The sequence below is a fragment of the Hevea brasiliensis genome, chromosome 9 (genome assembly GCF_030052815.1).
Source record: "Hevea brasiliensis isolate MT/VB/25A 57/8 chromosome 9, ASM3005281v1, whole genome shotgun sequence".
In the NCBI taxonomy this organism is placed as follows: domain Eukaryota; kingdom Viridiplantae; phylum Streptophyta; class Magnoliopsida; order Malpighiales; family Euphorbiaceae; genus Hevea; species Hevea brasiliensis.
Window position 1 is genome coordinate 27,413,296 of NC_079501.1, and position 22,570 is coordinate 27,435,865.

The window sequence follows — 22,570 nt, forward strand, 5'->3', positions numbered from 1 at the left end:
ATTAGTAATGTATATAAAAAATATTTTTATCAATAATTTATACTTCAAAATTTAATGATTTTACAAAATATTTACATTCTATTTATTTAAAATATAATATATAAAATTTATAAATATTCTTAAAAAAATATATTTTATATTTATTTAATTATTTATATTAATTAATTTAGGTAATAGTTATTTAACACATAAAATTCGAACACAACACGAATATTATTTTCTAATTTAAACCCATTCAAACATAATTATATATTATCTAAACCGATCTCAATAAATTTAATGGAATAGCATATCTAAAAATATTCCATCAATTGCAATCCATATTACTGACACCATGAGGCTTACAATTAGAGGAGGAGTTTTAACCAATTGGATATGTTGGGATAACAATATATTCATCAATGGAAATGATTATGGTTTGCATTTTCCATCTTTTGAAAAGAAATATACAAAATAGCAATTGATGAGGCATGGCAGATTATTTTGGATGATTTAGTTGTCCACATTTGCTATCAATTATTTTTGGGAACTCTATAGCTCTTGACTCTTGAGCAGGAAGGTTGGCTAATATTGGAGGTTTGCATGAGTAGCTATCAATGATCTCAGCTTCCAGCATATTCCTAAACATTCCTTTTATTTAATTTTTTTTTCTTCCAATATACTTAATTACAATCAACAAAACTCTCATTCATTTTCAATTATGTTAATTTATCATCTGCAACAATTCATTAATTTTTCCAACTATATGCATGTTTAAATAATAATAATAATAATAATAATAATAATAATAATAATAATAATCTCAACATAATATAATGTGTAGAGAAAATAGATTGAATTTAACTCCAATCTAAAAGCTAGTTCAAGAGAAGTAGGTTTATCCAAATCTTATATTTAGCAGAAAATTTTTATTCCAAACTAATGTGAAACAATAAATCCCCTTATATCTAGACATAAATATTTGGAGTTTGAAATTTACAACCATACACATTTATGGATGGCCTAATATTGAAGCAGGATAAATTCTGATATCATGTAGAAAAAATGCACCAAGCTTAACTCAACTCTAAAAGTTAATTCAAAAGAGGAGATTTATCCAAATCTTATATAGAGCACAAAATTTTTATCCCAAACCAATATCAATTAACATAATATAGAAGTTGAAAAATGGGAAGGATCAAAATTGCCATGATTCAAAGATATATATACATATATATGTGGTGGGAATGAGGTTGATGATGAATGTATACACCAATATGAGAAATATAATCAATTGCAGAGCACATATACTGGATTAGACATTTAAATCAGATAGTCTATGGGTTGTGGAGATGTACCCACTCGTGGGATTAACACACAGCAACCATCATTATTAATTCAAGTGAGACCTAGCTATGTCAAAATGGTGTGCAATTTTAATTTTTTTTAGGGCACTTGAAGATGGAGGAGAAGATAAATGAGGAGAATTTCATTTGTGTGTTGACTATATATTGCACGTATCTAGCCTCTCACTCATGTATTGTTTTATGTAGTAGAGGTAGTAAAAGAAGAAATAAGTGAGGCTCCCGTGAGTGCTTCTAGTCCTCTTCGAATCTCTTCTTCCCCATTCAAAAATGGCATCATTATTAGGGTTACAATGTGCATACACTCATGGATTTTATGAAATATATATACACACACACACATATATATATATATATATATATATATATATATATATATATATATATATATATATATATATATATTAAATTATACGTCCATGCATGAATTCAGGAAATATTAATTCTTTGCCATTGAAAGAAAAAGAATTATTATTAATTAATTTATAATGCAGAAATTGGAAAGAGTTGGGTGCAACATTCTATTATTTATATACCCTTCAAAATAAAATCTTTTTTGCCTAAATAGAAAGCAGAGTGCTAAAATTAGCATTAGAATCATGTTATTAATTACATAATTAAGATAAACAGTATGATAATTTGATTTTGTTTCAATCTTAATTAACCATTAAACCTTAATTCTTTACATTCATGATTCTCAAATAGGAGCATATTTTAAAACATTAATTACAACTGCATACGTAATAATAAGTATAAATATTATCTGATTAATCAAATTCATTTATTAGCTAATTATTGATAATGAAAGTAGTTAGTACCAATTCCAGTATGCTAACTGCATATAACATCCAAACGGTGGTTATGTGAAAATTTGCCAATACAAGAAAGTTCTGATTTTTAAATATTCAACAATGACCAACATACACCTTGTCTCTTATTTTAGTATTTTAGAAACCATTAAAAAAATAATGTAAATATTTATATTTATAATTTCTTATATTACAGATAGCAATTGTTTATCAGTTGCTTTACCAAAGCAGAACAGCTGACGGTTTGAATTGATATATATTATTAGGAACACAGTACACCCAATGGTACACCCAATATATATATATATATATATATATATACACAAAAATAATATTTTCAAAATAAATTTCGTATGATTAGCAGAGATAATATATATATATATAAAAGAAAAAAAAAACTTACCTTTTAAAATAAAATCATTTTAAAGTACATTGTACATATAAGATTAGATACACACACCGTCATCATCATGATGACAACAATAAATCCTTCATTTTTTTTTTCTCCTTTAATTTTGTCCAAGCATCATTTGTCATCAAAAGGAAAGAATAATAAAGAGTTGATAGGGTTTCCAGGCCCTCAATGTAACATTTGACTCTTAGAAATTTGTGTTCAAACTAAGTATAATGAGGTAAATAAAAGTGGAGGTGATGAGGAAAGAGTATGATATTATGAATGAATTGGTGCCAATGCAATCCCTTCTTCTTCCAAATGGTCCACCATTATCAAGAGTCAGACAGAGGGATAACCTTATATTACTATGTCTTTAATGGGGCCCCAAAGACAAGGTGTTGCCAAGAAGCCACTTGCAATCAGCCTATCAATCCATGAATATATATATATATATATATATATATATATATATATATATATATATATATATATATATATATATATATATATATATTGGACTGCCATCTCAAACCCACCATTAATTTGTCTTTCTAGATTTGTGTAATCTATTAGTGACAGAAAAGAATTAGCACAAAATTTAGAAATTAATATTGAATATTAACTTGCTTAAAAATAACAAGTGAGAAATTAGGTAGGCCAACCTACCAATATATCCCTTTTCAGATACTTGGTTTTCATAATCATTATCACCTATCAAATTAAGATCCCCTCTCATGAAGAAAACGGCTTATACATGTATCTTTGAAGATTATTATTATTATTATTATTATTATTATTATTAATTAACTTCCTTAGTCCCTTTAATTATCAAACAGTTCCAATTAAGTTGACAATAAACCTTGAACACAAGCTTATTATCTCTCATTGGTTTATTTTGAAAGTCACCGAGGCAAAAGAAAAAAGATATACTATTGAGGCTAGAAAGAGCAAAGGGAAGATTAAGCATATAAAATTATATAGAACCTTCTATTTGCTTAGGCTTACCACCCGCCCCCTCCCCTCCTTTCTTTTTTGTTTTTGTTTTCTTCCTTATCGATCAATATGGGATTGCTTCCCTTGGCAATCATGAGTCCAACTGCCATCATTACATAGAGGAGAAATACTTCTCTCTCTCTCTCTCTCTCGCTCTCTCTCTCTCTCTCAGCACATGCCCACCAGCCCACCACATGGATAATAACACAAGCCGCGCCCATATTTATAGCAACTTTCATATCCCACTCTCCTTCCAATTCTCATTCGTTCTTTCATCCTAATTCTCGTAGAACAAACAAGTCACACCCTAAGAAAAATGGGTACAAACAGAGTAGACAAGTTCCCATCTCCTCCTTTCTACCCTGCTAAGAGAAAGCAACGATCAAAGAAACCTAAGGTTCAAGTTCTTGGACTTTCCAGGTATATACTTACATCTCCTTACATATGCACAAGACTTTAGTTCTTTATTATATGCTAGTAGGAGATGTTTTGATATTGTTTTATTTCAACATATAAGCAGAAGAAGATGCAAAGAAGAGGATGAAGGCAAGGATATGGAACTAAAGAACTTAAAGCTGTATTTGGAGAACCAAAGTATTGTTGAAGAGAACGAGAAGCTGAGGAAGAAAGCCAATCTTCTGCACCAAGAAAACTTGGCTTTAATGTCAGAATTTCGAAAGAAATTCCCTCATTTGGATCGCTTCTCTTCCACTCTTTTTCTTTTACATAATAAACACTAATGTTTATGAGAGATTTTTTTTCCTTATTAAAAAAAAAAGACTATCTTCATCTCTTTTAATTTCTTTCTTTTTTATATTTTCTTCTCCTTCTTCTTCTAAGTAATAATATGTTAATAAGATGTAATGGGTTTGTCTAGAAGTAGATGTTGCTATTAATATCATGGTAAATGATGATGAAAGTGATGAAATATTGTATACCAACTAAATATCATTTAATGATTTTCTCTTTATTTTAATTTTGGAAGTTGATGTATCAACCAAAAGCTTTAATGATTCTCGTATTTCCTTAGTTTCGAAGCCTGAAAATGAAAAAAAAAATGTGGATATCGTTTTTATTTGATTATGTATATATAATTCTACTGAATTTTTGATAAATATCATCTTCATAGCTTTGAAGTTACAAATTCAAACTACAGTTAAATTATTTTATATATATAGATTTAGCGTTTCTTTTAATTTTTTTTTTTTAAGTCAAGATTTACACTTGACGGGATTTTGTCTGGTTGGTGATGCTTACCTTGATTGTTGGGTTTTGTAACTTGAATTTAGTTAGGGCTAAACTTTTTATAAAAAATTTAAAGAAAAAAAAGCCAAAAGATGTTCCCTAAATAGCAAATGGTGGGTATTAATCTTAATTAGATTTTAAACTTTAAATTATGTAAATGTCAATAGTGCATATTTGAAACTCCAGTACTGATTGAATTCTAATATGGTAAATTTAAATAATATATAACTAATTTTAGATTTAAAAAATCAAATTCAAATTTTGGATAATAAACTTGAATTCATTTATATAAATACTTTAAATATAAAATATATATTTTTTATAATAATATTTATAAATTTTATATTTTTATTTAAATAAAATAAATTTTAAATATTTTATAAAATTATTAAAATTTTAAATTATTAATAAAAAATAATTTTTTATATAAATTATTAATTAAAATATATAAAATTAAATAAATTTAAATATTTTTTTAATAATAATAATAATAAAATTTAAATAATTAATAATAAATTTTAATTAAATTTACGATCGCTTAAATTTTAAAAATATTAAGATATTTTTCGTGAATAGTTGTTATCATCCCTAAAAGTAAAGGAGAAAGATGTAATTGTAACTCCCAAAATAAAAATCAATTGAAAAGCACTGTTAATGGAGAACTCTTTTTAAGTTATACTTTATTTTTTTTTAATAATAAATATACAAAATACGCTCATGACTGAATTATCGACATATGCAAATCAATGCCAGGAAAGAGAGTTGATTGCTATGAGGGTGGCATCACAATTAGTCCCCTTCCTCCCAATTCCAGCTCCAGAACTGTCGACCAATTTTCGGCTAGCCAAACCGGCCCTTGCCAGGCCTACAGCCAAGCCTACAAATTGAAAACAAGGGAGCCGGATCAAGAAGGGTCACCACAATAGTACCACAAAGCAACGAGAAGGAAAATAGAAACCGAGGAGGACTGACCAAATCAATTTAGTTCGATTTTTTGGTAATTAGGTTTGATTGATTTTTATGTTAAGAAATTTGGTCTATCCTATTTGGTTCAGTCTTCTAAGAAAAATTAATAAAATCTAAATCAATAAATTAAATTAAGTCAAATTAAATTAATTTAATTCAACTCAATTCAATCTGTTAAAACTTTTAATTTGTTTAATTTGATTTAATTTAGTTTTTCTCTAATTCAATTGGATACTCACCCATAAATGAAAGCTAACTAAAATTCTATAAAAACAATTGAGCTTCAGGGATCAAGCACGCCTGATGAGTTCCTTTACCTCAATTATTATTTATTACTATTATCTCTTTTTCAACACCCATAAAAGGCTTTGCAATTCTACCCTTCCAGGTTTACATATTAGCAATAAGAGATAATCTAATATCTTTTTGTCATCTGTCTTTGTAGTTTTTTATTTTTATAATTGATACTCATATTCGAAATTTTAGCCGTACTATTCCAGTAATATGTCTATCCTTTGTCATGTCAAAAACTCATAATTGCAAGTTAGAAATCTGCACAGCCATCCTTGTAGGTGAAGTTAAGGCTCCTATGGTCTGATAAGATGCATCAGCAGCTAGCATATCAGTCAAAAAGCAATCATATTTAAAATTGAAATCATTTTAGGATAATAACTAAATAGCAGGAAGAGCCTATTTGGCATCAACGTTAAAGTTGCTGCTAAGAAAAATATTTTTTGCAGTTATAGCAATCCTCCATTGGTTAATTCAAACAGTTGAAAAGAAAATGTAAATTAATCAAGCAGAAAGGCTCAACTCAATCCCACTTGATTGACAAAATCACCTGGCATTTCCCACTGTGGCTCAAATGGCCAACTGTGGGAACACAATTTTGTCCTGAACTATGAAGTTTCCTGCATGGTACATGAAACATGTTCTGATAGCGAGTAAAATATTTTGGATATATCAGGAAGCACATAGAGCATACACACAACAATACACATACATGCATTGTTATAATAAGTACGCAAATTTAAGACATACACAAATTGCACAATATATAAAAGAGAGAAAAAATAACACAAATTTAACGTTGTTCAACCATGAAGTCTATGCCCACGAGCAAGACAAGAGAGAAAATTTCATTATGATGAAAAGAGCAAGATACAATCACTCAGAACTCTCCAACTTTAACCCCAGTGTATTTTTCGAATACCTCACAACTCTCCTATACCCGTGCTCTCCACTATCACCATAGATATCACTTTTTATCTCAATTGGGTCGCAACGTGAAACTTTCGAATCAGGACACAATTCGAATCCAAGAAAAACGTATCTAAAATTTAAGCCACAAAAAATAACATGTATTTATGTATATACACATGCACATGTGTGCTCGTGTGTTTTGTTTGTGTAATATCAGCAGTTCAAATGTTCAATTTTTGGTTAGAGCTCTACCCAGGCAGCCTTACCTTGCAATTAACAGAGGGCATTATACCGACTTGGAAACTCAGCGATTCTTGGGACGTTTCTCCGTTGACTTGTATATTCGGAATGCAGCAATGCACATTGTGGCATTACATAAGCAGATATTACTACGTCAGAAGTAAATGTATTGATGATGCAAACAACTTCTTAACAAATCTAATAGGAATCATCGCCGCATTGAAAATTTAACCAAAAGATTATTTCAATTATTGGCATCTAATTCACAATAGTTAGCAGAATAACTCACCATACCCCCCAAGAGAGTCCCTTCCATGATTCAAATTCAGGGGTAAATTGCATTATTTGCCCCTAAATTTTAGTAGTTTTTTCATTTTTGTCCTTCAACTGCAATTTATTAAAATAAAATCACTCAACTTTAATTCTATTTCAAAATAATCACTCTTACCTGCAATAGCAGGTTTATAAGTTAAAAAGTCATAAAATTACTATTTTACCCCTCTCAAAAAAAAATATTTTGCTCATTTTCTTTCTCTCTCATTTTTATGACTAAATTAATTAATCATTAATTATCAATAAAATTATTTTCTTTATTAAATTTATTACAAAAATTATTAATTAGATATTTTTATTTATTATTAATTTAAATTTATTAAATTAATTATTTTATTGTCCTCTCTCTCTCTCTCTCTCTCTCTCTCTCTCTCTCTCTCTCTCTCTCCTCTCCCTTATCTTTCTCCATCTTCATCTCCCTTTAAAATGATAATTTTTTGCTATGAATGAAAAAACTAATCTAGCTATGTATACTAGTAACATCGATATGCATCAAAGTTGAAGAATACAATATGAAGCACACAATTACACTTCACGCAGGTGGTAAAATGGAAAAATTCACACCACAGTGAGAATAACTCCTCCAAATAGCTTATTAACAATTTATATAGTGCAGTCTTCCAGTATATAGCCCATGGGAGAGAGCATTAACCAACCACCTTAACTGCGGAGATTTGGGTTCCCATAAAACGAAGGAATGCCATATGAAATGATAGGGAAAAAAATTATTTGATCCCTAAACATGCTATAAGAACATCATAAACAAGGAAGACATACCATCTAAAGAATTAACATAACAGATCAACACCCAATCAAATCAAAACACAATTCTGAATAACAAATCTGAACAAAATATAAATTACATTGAGATCTTAAAGAGGTAAAAACATAACAGATTAACCAAACAAATTTCAACAAAACCAAGTCCCAATCTACCGAATAAATAACAAACAAGTAAACAACATTGACAAAACCAAGTCCCAATCTACCGAATAAATAACAAACAAGTAAACAACATTGACAATTAGCTGGTACAGGCAAGTAGGAATAGGATCCACAGGCAGTGAGTGTGTCGTTGTAGAAGTGGCATTGACAATGAGCTATAAAACAATATGTTGCATTAGATGGAGAGTAATTTACTCGTTTGATGGTTTTGTTAAAACATTTATGAGTGGATCTATGTCATGAGTAATTGGATCTCTGCGTCACAACTTGGGTCTTCATTTTCACAAATCATGGTGCCGAGTAGAAGTACCGCGAGGACAGAGAAAGGCTACGCATGTGATATTGAGGCACTAAATAACAAAGAACAAAAAAGAAGTGCAGGAAGAAGGAATGGTTTAAGTGGAAGCTTTCTTGGAATGGTTTAAGGGAGAATTAAAAGGGGAGGCAATGATCAAAAATGGAGGAAGGGGAGGCTAGCTATGGGGTGAGGACTGGGTTACATGAAGAGAAAGCTATTTTAACCTTAGGGACATAGCTGGATTTTAGATGGATCTCGTGTGAAGTTCAATGATTTTATTTTAATAAATTGGAGTTGAATAACAAAAATGAAAAATTCCTAAAGTTTAACGACGGTCGGTGCAATTTACCCTCAAATCCAGATATCAATCCACATTGCCTCGCTAAAACCATTGCTGTAATCCTGTTTAGCAAAGAATTTGGTTTTAACATTTAATTAAAAATTAACCGAAGGGTACATAATGAAGCATCCCATTCTGTTGTTGAGAAAGCATAGGGAGAAAGGTAAAGCTTTGAGCAGGGCTATTGACACAAGTGTCAAACTTGATCATTATTTTCTCATTAACCAAACGGAAATTAACAGAAAAGAACTAGCTAGCTAAGCTAAGCTCAATTATTCTTTTTCCTTTAGACCAGGAATTAGTCGGTATTATGCTACCTCAATTTTAACCAAAATCATAATCAACAAAACAATTAAGAAGGTCCAACATACTAATCGCCAACAAAATGATCAGAACTGAACTGAAACAGAAAGATAGAGAAGGAGCAGGGAACTCACCACTCAACAACACTGGAAACATGAATAGCCCAGGTGAGCAAAGATAGCGCGTTGACGGGTTCACTGAGCTAACCGACAAAGGTAAAACTGCAGCTGAGGCGGGTCCTACTACGGTCAGGGCCAAACCAGCCCCAAGTATGCCCGCAACGGTAGTATAATTGGATTTGGAGGGTTTTCGTGTCACGGGAAGGTTTGAGGAGCAGCGGTTGGCAGGTGGAAGGGTCTGTCTGGATATGTAAGAGAAAGCAGAGAAAAATGATAAGGCGGTTGCCATTGGTGCTTTGTCGGCAGATAAAATTTTAAGATTTTTTTTTTTATTTTTTTTCTGTTAGCGATCATCAACACAAGCAGCACGCCCATCCATAAACGACATGTAGCTTTACTGCTTTTTAGTTTTACTTCCCAATTAATCCATACGTATTCGAACTGGTCAATTCTGGTTTTAAAAACACTGCTGCAAACTTTCACATGACAGCTCAGTCACTCAGAGCAGAACAGGCCTCATACGCTTCTCAAAGGTGCAAGTTCATAAAGATCCCAACAAATACAAAGGGTCATATAACAGCAAGTATAAGTGTTTTGAGATGTGACAACTTTCAGTTCGTGTGGTTTGCATACATTTTCTGATGCAGAATTTATCATGATTCTTAGCATGTCTCTCAACTACAATCAATAGAGATAAATTATACACCTGAGTTCCTTGACCTGTCAGAAATGAGCTACATACAGAAACAAAAGTAATCTATATGATCCTTCTTCACAAGCTTTTCGACAGCTGCATGGTTACAGGAATGTATCTGACCCCAGGAGAATGATATCTCAGTTTAGTTTTTGTTGTTGCTACTCCTTTTTCTCAACACAAGGAACAATGAGAGAGAAACCCATCAAAACTATTACCAAGTCAGCAAAGGACATAGTTGCAATATATCAAACTCCAGAAATTTGAACAAGATATGTTTCCTCATACTTCTTTCTTCTTAGACCAAACCATTACAAGAAAGAAGCCCATCAAAGACATCATTACAGTCTGCAAATCACAGAAATGGTAAATGATTCTCAAGATAGATAAGCGATGCTGAAAGCCAGATAATACAGAGAAACAGCAGTAAATCTGCATTACATGCAATAAGTCTTTTGGCAAGCATATTGTGCAGCCTGAATGGTATTATAACGTGGTCTAATTGTCAATAAATTCTAAGGAATTGACAGCTAGAAGAAAAGTGAACGCAATGTGTTACCTACAAAGAAGTATTATAAATCGAAACATTTCATTATCCTTCCAGCAAACTAAAGACTTAACTGAAGTAACCCTCATCTAACTTAATTGTTGACATTATGTAATACAGTGCATTTATGTAAAAACCAGGGGGGACCTTTCCACACATACTAAAGGTAACAATTAGATCGCCAAAAATTTAGGAGTGAGTTTGTAACATTTCTCAGATATAATATCAAAAGCTGAACCAATATACTTAAAGCTTGAGACCATTTCACACATAAAGATGCAAGATATTAATAAAGTAACTGTCAATGACGTCTACTCATGTGAACTAATACTAAATGTTGAATTGATCAGTGAAAAAGATGGCTGCAATGAAAATATAACAGATTTCCCTGTTTAATGTCCTGCTACAATGGCCGCCACTATAGAAAGAAAACTATGAACCTTGCTTCATTTTCTCTTATATAAAGAAAAATGGAATATAACAGGAAGAAAATCTGCCATTTAACTTACAGAGATTGCTGGAGGCACAGCCACAAGTGGATCTTGGAAAAACCTATTTGCAAGTGCAAGGGCCAGAAGACTGCTTTGCATTCCTGCAAAGGAACAATATTGTCAGCCAGAATGACATAGACGTCAGTAAATTTGACAGAATTAATCATAAAGGCTGTACCGGTCTCAAACGACATTGTTCTTTGAAGTGCTTTTAGGTCAGGTGCCTTGGGGAAGACAAGACCAGTAAGAACATAACCAGCCACAAATGCCAGCAGATGAAATGAAATAATAAGTGATAATATGGTAGCTCCAAAAGGCGATACAACTGACTTGACATTAATAGCAAGTGGTGCCCCAACACAACAGGCTGTCACGAGTACTGAAAGAGGAGGCAGAAATGGCCTAACAGAATTAGCAATCCTGGGAAAGAACCTGTAGAAATAATAATATATGAAGCTGACTACGTGTTGACTCTTCAGCAAAATATCACTCCAACACTTAACAAGAGAGATTATCACCTGTTTAGAAACAATCCTGCAGCAATAGGGGCGACTACTATCTGCAGAATGCTGGATACCATTCCTTTTACATCAACAGGCAGTCTCTTTCCAATAAGCAAGAACGATAATAAGGGTGTAACAAAAACCGCAGTAGCAGTAGACAATGATGTCATGACAATGCTTAAAGGAGCCATTGGTGGGTCAGTCAGAAAAGTAGCATAATTTGAAAGCTGGGCCCCGCTAACACAAGATACTAACATGATCCCAGCACCTAGCTCATAGATTCACAAAATGTTAGCACAGCCTTAGCAGCTCTGGAGGTAAGACAGATAGAATCTCACCTATAGGAGTAGGAAGACCAAACATTGATACAGAAATTATGCCAAAGAAATATCCAAGAATAGGCTTCACAACAAATTGACCAAAATAACCAGCCAAAATAGCTGCTGGTCTCTTGAATGCTTCAATAAAATCCTTTTCGCTGGAATTGACCCCAACAGCAAACATCAAAAACCCTAATGCAGGAGCATAGTACCTATGGATCAAAAGAAAAATCATAATAATACAAATTCACAAAAGTTTATTTGATTCTATTGCATCCTGGAATTTACTTTTTGCATAAACCTTTTAAAATAATCATCTGGTACAGCCCTAATAATTTAGTGCTCAAATCCCCCCATACAATGTGGTTGCACAAAAGTATTTGGCTTAGCCTTATATTTTAGAGATGAATAAATCAGCTACTCAATTTTAGGAGGGTTTTAAATGAACAAAAGTGTTGCATTTTCCCATAACTATTCAGACATTTACAGAAAATTCACATAGGATTTTCCACATATAGTCTACAAAAAAAAATGATAATCAAGACATCATAAGATGTATAGATAACATATATTCCACTTTGCACTTGAGAAAAAAGGAAGAGGAGCAATAAAAAATAATGTCATGTATTTATAATTATTTCCTGATGAAATTTTCTGCACCAGGAGCGCATCAAACAAACAAGAAAAATGCACTGATTATGTAACAAAGCAACCACATGAAAAGACTTACTGCAACAGTTAACAACATTGTTTTCTTCATTTCATTTTCTTAATTTTTCTGTGCAATCCACATGCTTTTTTTTTTTTACCAATAAAATTGAGACTTGGTCAACAATGCAACCAAATTACGTCTAGAAGAACAAGATGCTTCTTTTAAAACTACAAAATAGACATGTACTTAGAAAGGTGAGAACAATGAGGGCTGGCTGTCTTTCTATACCCTTTTGAGCCATGCTATGAAGCAGGAAGTACCAGCTTCCTTGAAGAATCCTTTTAATATTGGCATCCCAGCATGGATGCAAAATTGACCTTCTCTTCTCTTCTCTTCTCTCTCTCTCTCTCTCTCTCTCTCTCTCAAATAACTCTTCTCAGCGCTATTAAATCACTTCAGCACAAATCACAGAAAGGATTACAAACTAAAATAATTCTCACATCAAAGTTCAAATTGCTCTCAAAAACATAAGCATGGTATATTATTGATCACTCTAGAGAAACTTGTAACAACCTGGTGGTAAACCATGTGAAAGAGGGTGGATAAACAAGAGCCAACAGTGTACTAGCAAGAACTACATGAGGCAGAAGTGAATTTGATTGCTTCAAGATATCCACCACAGAAAACTTCTTCTGCTCAACCATCTGAAATGAGAAATGCAGCAAGTAACATCAACACGAGCCTGGGATAACTAACATCACACATATGGCAGTGAACACAAACTAGTGAAGTATCTCTACAAAGGAACAAAACACATGCAAGTCTAAACAAGCAAATAAAAAAGGAATCAGACTAAATTTAATTTCAGATTTTGTGATACCTTTCTCCTACTGAATAACATTATTGTCATCTGTTCATGCACAGCCGCTCACACTCATTGATATGTCCGAAAAAGATAGTCTTTCCTGTTTTGTTAGCATGTATGTGGTTAACCCTCTATACTTTACTAGAGATTTTCTAATTTTCTTTATCAATCCTACCAAGGATCATAAGAAATGAAACCATAAGGCATCTGAGTAACATCAGTAATCGCAGAAACGATATTCCTACTAACCCATATAATAAAAGAATTCAATTTGGTCTGCAAACTCCTAGGAAACTTATGCACGTTAACTCTGTTATCAATCCAATAAACATGTGCGTACCTTATTTTGTTCGGTTATAGAATTCTGACCTGGATCCTGTTCGAAAGGATCCGAGAACTTTCCTGGTAAGCATCTGCTCAATAAAATTCTTGGGTTTCCAGCTACTACAACATCAATACAAACACACTCATTTGAAAGAAAGAAACCCATTGAAACCATGCCGAGAAGAATCAATAAAACTAAAAAAATGGAAACAAGGATAAACTCAAACTCACACTTAGGTTGGGGGTTTAACTGAACTGAAAAACCCACAGAGCGCAACTCTAACAAACAAATATAAGCAAGCAATCGTTTAGAAAATTCTACCAGCGAGACTATTGAAAAAATAAAAAAATAATAATAAAGACGAATCAAACCTGAACGCTCGTGGAAGCATTTTCGAGTGAAAAGTGGAAGAGGAGTACATTTCCGAACATGGGGATTGTTTTGGGTATGGAATTGAGAGATATACGGGCGTTGAATCTGACATTGCTTAGCGTTGAAACTCATTTTTTCTTGGTAAATTCCAACCAGAGCACAAAATAAAGCTCCAGTGCGATGGGGGGCTTTGATGAAGATTAGTGGTGGGAAAATTTTATTAGCTAGTTAGTTTGACCGTCTAACCGCATTTTTGGCATGTTTTTTTCTTTTATCTAACGTAGATTTATTTATTAAATATATAAATTTTATATATTTATATTTTAATATATAATAAATTAAATTTTTATAAATATTTAATATGATTGAATAAATTTAAATAATATATAATTAAATTTAAAATAAATTTAAATTTAAAAAATAATACTCATAATAAATTTAAATTTTATATATTAAATATTTATTATTTATTTATATAAATATTTAATTGAATATAAAATATATATTTTTCTATAATAATATTTACAAATTTTATATTTTTATTTTAAATAAAATAAAATGTAAATATTTTATGAAATTATTAAGATTTTAAAATATAAATTATTAATGAAAAATAAAATTTTATATAAATTATTAATTAAAATATATAAAATTAAATAAATTCAGATATTTTTTAATAATAATATTTTAAAATGAATTTTAGTAGTTGATAATAAATTTTAATCAAGTTTAAAATAAATTTAAATTTTGAAAATATTAATTAAATTTAAATTTAAATTTTAAAAATATTAATTAAATTTAAATTTAAATATAATAATTTTCATAAGTATTTTTTCTGTTGCCATCTAAGTTGTGAGAAAACTCTAACTGCTTTGTGTATAAGCATCATACGAGATGTGTTATAAATGATAAGTTTTTATTGTTTTGAAGCCGATCGAGTTAGTATTTTAAAAAAATTGAATAAAAATATTAAAAATAAATAAATTATTATAAATTCAAAATATAATAATATAAAATTTATATATTTTATTAATATATCTCATCATCATACATTCTTTTTTTTAAGTATATAATAAATCGAATGTAGATAAAAAAAATTTCTAAAAATTAGCTGCACTTAAAGAAGAATGGAGGAAAGAAGACTATTGGCTCTAAATGGGCTTTTAAGGTAAAATACAAGCCCAACGGTAAGGTGAATGGATGCAACGCTGTATTGGCTGCTGATGGGTATAATCAAATTAAAGGGTTAGATTAAGCCGAATGAGTTTGGATTGTATTTAGATTTAGATTTAGAAAGTTTAGGAGTGCATACTGTATGAGGGAGAAAGGAAGTATTAGCGTGTGAAAGAGATCAAGAGTGTGAAGGAGAGAGATAGAGAGTGATGAAGAGAGATGAATAGAGCATGAGGGAGAGAGATGGAGTTTGTGATACTGATAAGAGACAGAGAGAGACGGATGCAGAGGGAAGCAACAAACAATGGAGGGAAATGGTTGGTTATTTAGGGATATTTAAGTTAATTATTTTTTTATTTATAAAAATAATAATGATAATTATGAAATTAATTATAATAGGTTAGAAAAATTATAATTTATTAAATTAAAATTAAAAATATTATGTTACAAATTAAAAAAAAAAAGATTATATTAGAATGTCTAAATTCAAAAACTACAAGTAAATTTTAAAGTTTAATGATTATTCATATGCATATAAGAAATGGCATATAAAAAATTATTTATAAATTACAAAAAATATATATTACATATTAGTGAATTCAACAATTTTTCAAATTTTAATATTATAAAATGAAAATTAATTTAAAGGGATTATTGCAAGGGAATCAACAATTTTGGCCCAAACATATTGGGAAAAATTAAGTCCACCCTTTGTTTTATTTTGAATACTTTACAATATATATATATTATTTATAATAGTAAAATATTTTTTTTTATTAACTATATATATAACGACTTGAATTTAAAAATTTTTCAATCTCTGTATTTTAAAAATGAATAAAAACTAATCAAGTTACTCTTAAGTGATAGGCTGATAGCAACTAATTATTAATAAAAATATATAATTTTAATTGTCTTATTTTTTTATTAAAAAAAGCTTACATAAATTAGTCAGGAATTTTTTTATTATAAAATACGTAATATTATAATATAATTAAAAAGATAATTATTTAATTATATTATATATTTAGTGTCAAAAATATATATTATATATTTATATTTATAATTATTAGTTTTTGAAGTACATATGTTTCACATGCATTAAATTATTTATAAAATTTAATTATTTTATTTATATAAAAAATAAATTATTAAATTTAATTATTTAAATAAAAGGCAAGCATCATTTTTGTGACTGTTAATGATATAAAAAACAATAAATCGATCCAACTGAAGCTTGACTCTATGAACTTAAAACCGAACTGTCCACCCATTCAAGTTCAGAATCAGGTAGAGTTCTCCCATCCGAGCTCTACATCTGATAGAGTTCGCCCATTTGATTTCAAAGACACTGAGCTTTGAGGAAAGCCCAAATAATGTTCTGACCCATTTCAAAGAGATCAGACAATATCAGAGAGATCGGTACTCTCCAAGCTCGGACCAAACGGAGATCATACAACCGACTACGCTACTGATCACGCTTAATTCTCAGCATAATCAAAGGAAGGTTACCGTTATAACTTAAATAGAGAATCGGCGAGGATCTGGCAAAGATTTTATCCTAATCACTATAAAAACAAAATAAAGCTTCAAAAACAGGTATTCAAATAATACTCTCACTTCTATTATACTAAATACTCAACTCATAATCCAATTACTGACTTGAGTATCGGAGTGGTTGCCAACCACCACTGGTCCTCACCTGTTCTTTGATTTTCAGGAGACTCTCAATCCAGTCAAATCCAATATCCAGGAAATCTTAATAAAAAATTTAATGTGTGTAATTACTTTATAAGATATTTGAAATGTTGTTATATTTATTATTTTATTGTTATAAATAATTTTTTTTAAATATTTAATATTATAAAATTATGAGAGAAAATTTCTAGAAATATGATAATTTTAATTTTCTTGACAACTATATGTTATATGATTATTAACTCTAACGTTTTTTATGCATATTAATACATCTGGTATTAAAAATTTGACTGTAAGTATCATTAGTGACTGTATAAATACTTATCTTTTTAAAAAGGTTTTGTAAAATTTTTTCATTGTGGTGATAAATATTATAATTAATATTTTTATTATCTAAAAAAAATTGTAAAATGTAATTATGAGATATTTTAAATTATATTAAATTGGTTTTTTGTGCAAATATTAAATTATTTATTATTATATCATGATCGATCAAATTATTATTATTATTATTATTATTATTATTATTATTATTATTATTATTATTATTATTATTATTATTATTATTTTGTCTAACATTCATTCTTTTTATCGTTGAGAAATGAAACCATTGGAGTTTATGACTCAAATTTTGGGCCGGATCGACATTAGGACTTGGGTTGACATAAGGCCCTCAAAACCCATAGTAAGTCTAACTATTCTGTAGCCCAACCTTAAAGCCCATATTCAAGCTCATTTTTAAGAAATCAACCGAACAAAATCTAGCCATAAACTGGACTATCCAACAAAAAGTTTTTTGCTTACCCAACCTGTAATCACAAAATAAAATCATTTGGGGAGCTCAGCTCACCCTTACAATCATCAACAACTCAATATGATCATTGGTAGCTCAGCTCCCTCATCCACATAACCCATTCAATCCACAAATCTACATATACAGAATCAACAAATTACAGATTTCAAATAATAATCTATTACAGTCTCAAGTCAAATAAAATATCTTCTAACACATGCGGAGTTCTAGAACTTTCAAAATTTACAACACAAACATAGATAGAGCAACTAAGAGACCTGCGAGGTAGGAAACATGTTAAACACAAGTAAGAGTCCTCCTGTAGCCTAGAAAAAAAAATAGGTGAACAGGAGTAAGCGTTCAACTCATAGAGTAAAATATTGATTTTTACAAATAATTTATATAACTACCTAAATCTAGTGCATCCTTAAGAATGAATGCAACACATTTGCACAGTTCAAACAGGTCAAGCCATAATCACATCAAAGGCAATCTGGAGCATTCATACACCCGTGTGTCAATCCATACTCACACACACACACACATATATATATATATGGGAGTTGATCCCCTATACAGCTCTCTTAGTTTCAACCAATGCCAGCGAGGTTAACTCAAAGTCGGACTTTCTCTTAATGTCCAAATGTGGGGGCCAGCGAGATCAACTCAAAGTCGTGCCTTCCCGACTTTTCCATAATAAGGATCGGGTCCCAGCGAGTCAAACTCCAGTCGCATCTACCCATCCTATCTATATCCATATACACAACTCATATGCACCAACTCATACACACAGCTCCAAATTGCTATAAAACAACAATTACAACAACATCATCAAATACAAATGTAATACAAGGCATGCCTAGCAAATAACTATGTAAATGTATCTATAAGTGATGCATGAACATGCCTTGAATACATAATAATATTGAAATTATAAGTAAAATCAATATCTACTCACAGATTAACTAGAGATTACTAAGGTGGCTAGGTGGAGGAGAAGAGTTAACCTGGATCACCTAAACAATTACATTACAAACTGATCAATATTTACTTAAAACAAAACTTTGAAGAACCAAAGGACATCCTAAGTTTTGCCTAAAATTTGACAGAATTTCCCCTATACCTAGGACCAACCCAACCTACAAAATGATCCAAATAACATTTCTAAAACACATCTCCCATATTCACATCTCATCAACATCATATGGCCCCTCCTGGGCCTGCCAAACCAGTCAAAAATTGTATAATTACACATAAAATAATTATTTAAAAAAATCGAGGTGTTACATTCTTCCCGCCTTAAAAAAAATTTATCCTCAAATTTTACACAAGGCAAAGCAATGACACAGTTATATATCAAATAAATATGGGTACTTGTTGTATTTATCTCACTCTGACTCCTAAGTACATTTCTCCACAGACTGACTCCTCTATAGGACTTTAACCATAGAGATCTGCCTTGACCGAAACTGTCTCATCTGATAGTTTACTATGGCTACTGGTTGCTCCTCAAAGGTTAAATTCTCATTTATGTCTACTGTGTCTGGTTGCAACACATAAGAATAATCGAGAACATACTTCCTAAGTGTAGAAATGGGGAATAGTGGGTGGACATGAGAAAGGTTTGATGGCAACTTCAACTGATAGGCAATTGCTCCCACTATTCGTGATCTCAAAAGGTTTTATATAACGGGGTGTTAACTTGCCTTTCTTTCCAAATCTCATAATCTCTTTCATAGGAGAAACCTTTAAGAACACATAGTCACCCATTGCAAATTCTATATCGTTCCACCTTAAATCTACTTAATTTTTCTGCCTACTGAAAGCTGTCTTTAAACGTTCTCTGATCAAAGAAACCATCTTTGCAGTATACTATACTAGATCTAAATCATGTACTCTTGCCTCCCCAACTTCTATCTAACACAGAGGGGATATACACTTCCTATCATATAATGTATCATTAAGCGCCTTTCTGAAATAACTCCCTTTGTATGCATCTTATCGGAAATTATTGCTAATCCTATTTAGCCATTGAAGTGTTAGCAAGACTTTTCTCCATTATAAAAGCACATGTACTTCTTAGTTCTATGATATTATAAGCTTCTAGTCTACTTTTTGCCATAAGGTCATTGTACCAACTCCTGCCTGTCTTATGTAACCAGCTGTTTAGAACTCCATCCATCTCCTCTGCCTCAAATTTAAATCCCTTTGTTAAAAAATATACTTTAAGCTTTTTATGGTCAATGTATATTTTACACATTTCACCATATAGGTAATGCCTCTAGATTTTTAGTGTAAAGATTATAGCCGCCATTTCTATATCATGAGTGGGGTAGTTTTGCTCGTGCTTCTTTAACTACCTTGAAGCATAAGCCACTACTTTATCATACTACATCAAGACAGACCCCAACCCAACTCCAGAAGCATCACAGTACACTTATACCCTTCTCCACTCATTAAAAAAGTCAACATAGGAGTTGTAGTTAAACAGTCCTTAAGCTTCTGGAAGCTTTCTTCACATTCATCTGACCAGAAGAACGAGACATTCTTTTCGAGTCAACCGTATTAGAGGAGCTACTATTCAGGGGAAATTTTACACAAAACACCTATAGTAACCTGCTAGGCCTAGAAAACTTCTCTCCTCGGTGACTGTAGTAGGCCTAAGCCAATTAGTTACTGCATGCCACACATGCTCTTCTTCAGTTTAAGAATACAGCAAATTGTCATCTATGAATACAAGGATAAAGTGATCTAGGAACGGCCTAAACACCCTCTTTATTAAGTCCATAAAGGTCGGTTGTGCATTAGTAAGTTCAAAAGACATCACCAAGAACTCATAATGATCACACCTAGTCCTAAACGTTGTCTTTGGCATATCCTCACTTCTAATCCTCAACTAGTGATAACCTGACCGTAAGTCTATTTTTGAAATGTACCTTGCTCCTTATAGGTGATCAAACAGGTTATCAATTCGAGAAAGTAGATATTTGTTCTTAACAGTCACTTTGTTCAATTGTCTATAATCAATACACAACCTCAAAATTCCATCCTTTTTCCTCACAAACAGAACAAGAGCACCCCAAGGTGAAGTGCTTGGTCAGATGAAACCCTTATCCAATAACTCTTGTAGTTGCTCCTTCAGTTCCTTTAGCTTTGCTGGTGCCATCCTATAAGACGGCATAAAAATGGGATTTGCACCTAGTACAATATCTATGCAGAACTCTATCTCCCTATCCGGTGGAAGCTCTTCAGGAAACACATTTACAAATTCTTTGATAACAAGTAAATTCTCCACATCAGTACCTTCAATCAAGTCCCTCACTAGTGCCAAATACCCCACCCACGCCTTAACATCTTTCTAGCACTAATGGCTGACACTAAGTTATATGGAGTTATACTCCTGTCACCATCAAAGCTAAACTCTTCCACTTTAGGAATATAGAATACACCTTTTTATTATTTCTTAATCTTAACTCTGTGATTAGTTTTCACTAGCACATCTACTATATAGTGTCACACTATAGTTGTAATGCCTTCACTTTAGGTAGTCCGTACATTCTACTGTTCCAGTAACTAATGTCTGTCCGGACAGTCAGAATGTCTGGAACTATATTTAAACTAGAGTGAGGAGTCATAAATAATTCAAATAATGACAAGAAAAATTAAGAAAAAAATTTAAGAAATTAAATGCAAAGAGGTCAAATTAGCTGAAGCTACGACGATGGGTAACTCTAACGGAAAGCGGCTGTGAAGACAGTTGCCGACCCTAGACTCAATGAGAACCCTATGAAATAATTTTTGGGACTCCAGTGAAGAGTTATTGAGGCTTAAATGACAATAAAATGCCAAGAAAATGCTAAGAAAATTTTATAAATCGGTATAGACAATTTTAACTTGATAAGCGAAACGAATGGCATTTTGGTTATTCAACATTCAAAGATGATTTTTGACCAACTTGTCCATTTAATTAAGTGAGGTTTATGTCCTAAAAAGTGAATAAATATTGCTAAAAATTTAATTAAAAATGAGTAAAAGAAAGAAGAAAGAAAAACAAAATAAAATGAAATTAAAACTCAATTATGAAATCATGCATGAGTCATGATGATGCAATTAAAAATTTCTTATCCAATCACAATTAAACAAGACTAACTATAAAAGCCAAAAAAAAGAAATAATTACACAAAAAAAAATCAGCCATCTTCGTCCTCATAAGCTTGGCTGAATTCTCTCTCTCACTCCTTCATATCTCTTTCTTCATCAACCTTCAAATTTCTTGATTTCCACCATAAAATCCATAATTTCCTTCATCAAAACTTGACATCTCACCTTGCTAAAGTGTTTGGATGCCAAGAATTGAAGAGAAAGTGAAAAATCGGAATCCTAGAATCTTGTTTCAAGAGGTTAGTGCCAATTCCTTTCTCTCTCTCTTTATATTCTTTATTAGAACCATGAATTAAGTGAGAAATTGTTGTAATTGAAACAAATTATGCATGTTATACCTTCCCTAAATTTTGGTAGCCATGAATTAAAGATGGTTTTGATGAATTTAATGGAATTAAAGTGGTATAGTGATGGTCTATAATGAGAATATATGTATTAGAACTTT

At 31.2% G+C, this 22,570-nt stretch overlaps 3 protein-coding genes across 5 annotated transcripts; 1 reads left to right on the top strand and 2 right to left on the bottom strand.

The window, feature by feature from the left end:
* Positions 1-3,567: 3,567 nt before the first annotated feature.
* Positions 3,568-4,515, top strand: LOC110644867 (protein LITTLE ZIPPER 2-like). 2 transcript variants are annotated; one of them, XM_058153605.1, is made up of 2 exons: positions 3,568-3,959; positions 4,057-4,515. In XM_058153605.1, exons 1-2 carry the CDS (start codon positions 3,856-3,858, stop codon positions 4,277-4,279), a joined length of 327 nt encoding a protein of 108 aa, XP_058009588.1. In that variant the 5' UTR covers positions 3,568-3,855; the 3' UTR covers positions 4,280-4,515. The 2 variants fall into 2 exon arrangements, with proteins under 2 accessions (XP_058009588.1, XP_021653521.1); XM_021797829.2 differs by having other exon boundaries at positions 3,575-3,959; positions 4,060-4,515.
* Positions 4,516-5,435: 920 nt separating this feature from the next.
* LOC131183233 (uncharacterized) lies at positions 5,436-9,835 on the bottom strand. Its single transcript, XM_058153604.1, has 2 exons — positions 9,547-9,835; positions 5,436-5,661 (listed from the first exon to the last, which is right to left on the bottom strand). Exons 1-2 carry the CDS (start codon positions 9,818-9,820, stop codon positions 5,528-5,530), a joined length of 408 nt encoding a protein of 135 aa, XP_058009587.1. The 5' UTR covers positions 9,821-9,835; the 3' UTR covers positions 5,436-5,527.
* Positions 9,836-10,050: 215 nt separating this feature from the next.
* On the bottom strand, positions 10,051-14,532 carry LOC110645420 (probable sodium/metabolite cotransporter BASS6, chloroplastic). Of its 2 annotated transcripts, XM_021798590.2 has the most exons (9): positions 14,300-14,532; positions 14,159-14,206; positions 13,944-14,047; positions 13,312-13,442; positions 12,105-12,298; positions 11,782-12,034; positions 11,442-11,695; positions 11,282-11,364; positions 10,051-10,573 (listed from the first exon to the last, which is right to left on the bottom strand). In XM_021798590.2, the coding sequence occupies exons 1-9, from the start codon at positions 14,430-14,432 to the stop codon at positions 10,508-10,510; spliced, it is 1,266 nt and encodes a 421-aa protein (XP_021654282.2). In that variant the 5' UTR covers positions 14,433-14,532; the 3' UTR covers positions 10,051-10,507. The 2 variants fall into 2 exon arrangements, with proteins under 2 accessions (XP_021654282.2, XP_058009586.1); XM_058153603.1 differs by lacking the exons at positions 14,159-14,206; positions 14,300-14,532 and adding an exon at positions 13,619-13,703.
* Positions 14,533-22,570: the final 8,038 nt, after the last annotated feature.